General features: G+C 38.8%; 1 protein-coding gene across 4 annotated transcripts in view; it reads right to left on the bottom strand.

Moving 5' to 3' along the window:
• The window catches only part of nat16 (N-acetyltransferase 16), a 57,239-nt gene that overhangs the window by 27,874 nt on the left and 25,208 nt on the right, over positions 1-4,157 (bottom strand). For 3 of the 4 annotated variants that reach the window (XM_008434992.2, XM_008434994.2, XM_008434993.2), the window contains 3 exons: positions 1,729-1,954; positions 873-1,097; positions 432-770 (listed from right to left, as the gene is read on the bottom strand). In XM_008434992.2, coding sequence (XP_008433214.1) covers positions 432-770; positions 873-1,097; positions 1,729-1,954 — 790 coding nt within the window. Of the gene's footprint in view, positions 1-431; positions 771-872; positions 1,098-1,728; positions 1,955-4,157 lie in introns of those variants that run through there. The other variant, XM_017310485.1, reaches the window with a different exon arrangement.

Here is a 4,157-nt window from a genome sequence, read left to right as displayed (position 1 = left end):
TATATATATAATATACAAAACGGTGCTTGTGTATAATCAGTCTCTTTGGTAGATATGCAGGAGATTAATTTAATTCCATTAAACCTGCCTTCCTTATTATATTGGAGGTCTAAATCTGTTGCATTACAAGTACATCTAAAGTAAATTAATATAGTGAAAACATTCCATATTTTCTTTATCTTGTTTCAAAAAGTCATGTGTAAGACATACAAAGACAAATAGTAAATGGTCTGAGAACGGGGGGATCTAGGCAATTTTAAATATGCAGTCAATATTTTACTCTTCACCTAATTATGTCCATTATGTATTCCTGGAAATTATTTATTGAGCCAATGGGAAAATTGCAAAAACTGTCCTCTAAAATAGTCGTAATAATGTGATGATTAATTTGAAGGATCTATTTAACTTGTTTTATGAAAAAATAAGAAAAGTTACCAATCATCTCCAATGGGCACCTTGAAAGGGAAGGTACAGAGGCTGGCCACAGTCGGATTGGACACATCATCCACCAACCAGTCGATTTCCTTCTTCAGTAGGATCTCAATGTTGCTCGGTAGAAGCTTGAATGGCTGCCAGTCTTGAATGATGGTGGCATTAGGAAGCACGTCATGCATCAAGTCAGTGGTAAGGTAGAGCTGATGGATAGATGTTTGATCGAGATGCACAGGAGGAGGACCGGGCAGCTGTGAAGAATGAATGTCGGCACTCGGAATAATTTCGCGAAGTCGCAGTTTGAGTTCTTCAGCTCTGAAACGCACCAGCAGAATACCCTGTGGAGAACAGGAAATGCCTTCGTTTAATTCTTGAAACGGTTTACGGAGAGAGAAAGAGAACAAAAGTATTAATTCTAGGCCTTGCTTTTTCAATTGTACCTGCTTGGTGATGATGCGATACTTTTCAAAGTCCTTGGGCCCAAGCTGATCGTCACGGGTCAGGCGGGTCACTTTTACATCTGGATACTTGGATTTGACCAACTCGGAGCAGAAGCGCAGGAGAACTCCCGCTACGCCCTTCCCCCTTTCCTGAGGAGCGACACGGAGACCTTCCACAAGCATCGTCTCCCCGTCATCAATCACACACGCTGATTCCAGAGCAATCTACCAAAGAATAAGAAAAAAGTGACCAAAATGGCACAGCCTTCATTAAAACTCTAATCCTTTGTGTATAGTGATACACACACATACACAAATGAAGCAATAAGAATAATTGAGCAAATACAAATGTGTGTAAATGTAAATAATATTGCAGCTCTCCACCAATTATATGTTAGCTACAGTGCATCCAAACGTAGTGAAGACCACTCCATGAAGTTCAGTGATGGGGTTTAAGTCAGGATTTTAAAAGTGTTGATCTGCTGGGACTTTCACACACAACCATCTCTAGGAATGGCACAAAAAAGAGACACAACTGAGGAGCACACCAGGACAAAATGAACAGATAAACTGTCAGGATGATGGGTTGTTTGAGTTGGTTTTGGGTTTTGTTCATTTCTGTGTTCGTTAGTTCCTTTTCTTTGATTAGATCAGCTGTGTGTCAGTTTAGTCCTTCCTCAGTCACTCTAGTTTTAAAATGTTTCGTAGCTCCAGGTATTCTTTAAGTTAATTTCCTAGTCTCTCTTGTGTGCTCTTGCTCGCCCCCTGCGCCATTTTCTCTCTCTCCTCAGTCTGCCCAGGTCTTTTGTTCCAGCATTCACCCTCCCAGTATTTAAATCCCTAGTAGCAAACTCACCACTTTTCCCTCTTTGCGTGCCAGAATTACTGTGCGGTTGGATTCCTGGAGCCAGCTGGTGTATCTGGTGGGAAGGTAGTCCAGACCACCATAGATGTCCTTGCTCATTGCCATAATTTCATCAAAGTCCTCCTCAGTAGCAACAGCAAACTGAAGACCAGCTTGGGAGGGGGCCTCAGGAAGCTGAGGAATGGTCAGGTTGGTATCAATCTTCATCCTGCAGCAACTGATGAGATAAAAAGTGAGGGAAATGTATTTTTAAATATCACAGAGGAAGACCAGCAAAGACATCCTGCAGCTCTTATGAGTCATAAATTAATTTTTCTGAGCTTAACATGTTCAGTTTTCTAGAAATAGTGAGCAATATTACTGATGGACCAGCTCTTTACTGCAGATATTTGTAGATCATAAAATGTAAATGTGAAAGTGGTGCACAGATTAAAAAAAATTAATCAAGAGGCGAACTTCTAGTAACAGTGGCAAAGGGTAGTTGAATGTGGAGCTGGATCCCTCTCGAAGGCCGATGTGAAGAAATCAGTTTTTATTTCTGCATTGCTTGACAAAAATGGCATCATTTTGTCCTCGGCTTCATGTCGTCCCTCCGTTCTTGTCACACTCTCCTGGACAAACTTCACGAGAGCAGCATGGATAGTTTTGAGGAGCAACGGTTTGAAACTGTGAGTCTAGTGTTGAGGCCAGCAAACCTCTCAAAAGTCAATTAAAAGTTTGCAAACCTTCAAGCCATGCCCGATTTCTTTTAATCTTTTCCTGTCTAAAATAAATAAATGAGTCAAATGAGTGTAATAGATAATTAAGTTTATTTAATCAAGGTCAGAATGTAGGATACTTTTACAAGATAAAACAATGCAATAGTTGTTTTGTACAAAGGTTTTCAACAAAGGTAAATTTGCAAGTACAGTTCTTGGTTGGACTTTTTTTTTTTAAATACAGCAAAAATATATATAAAAAAGAAAGAATCAAAGATAATGAAAAGGGTCAAAGACTTCTAGTCAAAAGTTTTAGAATACCAAATTTTTTTCCCAGATTTTAATACAGTTCAAAAATTGCAAATTCAACGAATAGCTTGAAATGGTACAAAGGTATAAGTAGTGAACTGCAAATGTAAAAACAAACAAAAAAACCCCAAAAACAATAAGATTACCCCAGAATGAAAATTAATGTTTATTTCAGGATTATGCAAAGCGACCTTTCTCTCTGAACACAGAATGGGTTAACAATTTAAAGCTGTTCTGCAGCAATTGAAATTGATCAAACCCTAAAAGCTGGTGCTACTAATTCCTAAAGGCCTTCCAGATTCTCTGGATTTCTTACAAACCCCTGTGTTTGCATAAAAGTAGCACTGGAACACACTGTTTGTCATATCCTTGTGAGAATCTGTTAAACAGTATAGTACTGCTGTACAATACTGTACAACACTGGGAAAAAGTCAATTAACAAAGGATGAGAGACAGACCATCATGACACCTGAAAATGTAGGTCTTTCCTACAAAGAAATTGCAAAGAAAGTCAAGGTGTCAGTGAGTACAATGTCCTTCTCCTTCAAAAGGTACATAGAAACTGGGACAAACTGACAGGAAAAGGTCTGGCAGACAGAAAGCCATGACAGATTCAGAGGAGAGGTTTCTGAGTAAACAGAAGGTTCACAGGACAACAGCATAAACAGGCAGATTGCAGCTTAATAGTGATTGCAGTAAGTGGTGAGGACTATCCTAGCACCAGTTTCTCCTGCAGCAAAACAACCTCACAACATGATGCTGCCACTCCCATACTTGACAGTTAGGATGGTACAATCTTCTTCCAACTGTAACATTATGTCATTATGTCCAAACCACATTACCACAGGACATGTCCCCAAAAATGAAGGTCTTTGTCCCTGTGTGCATCTGCAAACTGCAATCTGCCTGTTTATACTTCTTTTGAAGTAATGGCTTCCTCCTCACTGAGTGGCCTTTCAGCCCATGTCGATACATCATCATCATCATCATCATGATGTCTTTGGCTTTTGTTCTTGGGTTTATTTTTTACCAAACCACATTCAACTCGTCTTCTTCCTGAGAAATACTGTATGGTGATCGTACAATCAAATCATGTTTTTACCTACATAAAATTGTGTACAGATGATTCTTCAAGCATCAGTAAATTTTCCCAAGGATGAGTTCTTTCAACTTCCCCATCATGTCAAAGTGTCAAACCCAAAACATTTGACCCAAGAAATACAGTTTAAAACAGTTATACCTGATAGTGACCAAATGTATGTCAACTTTTGAATTTGAGGAAAGTTACAAAAAAAATTTAAAAACATCCTCTCACCACGTTTTCTGGTATTTAGCAAATACAAGTAATTTAGGTAATTCTAACCAGGGGTGAAAGTAGTTTTAAATTCTTGGGGGTACTATGACAAAAAAAAA

The sequence above is a fragment of the Poecilia reticulata genome, linkage group LG18, assembly GCF_000633615.1.
Source record: "Poecilia reticulata strain Guanapo linkage group LG18, Guppy_female_1.0+MT, whole genome shotgun sequence".
In the NCBI taxonomy this organism is placed as follows: domain Eukaryota; kingdom Metazoa; phylum Chordata; class Actinopteri; order Cyprinodontiformes; family Poeciliidae; genus Poecilia; species Poecilia reticulata.
This window is presented reverse-complemented; position numbering and strand designations above follow the sequence as displayed.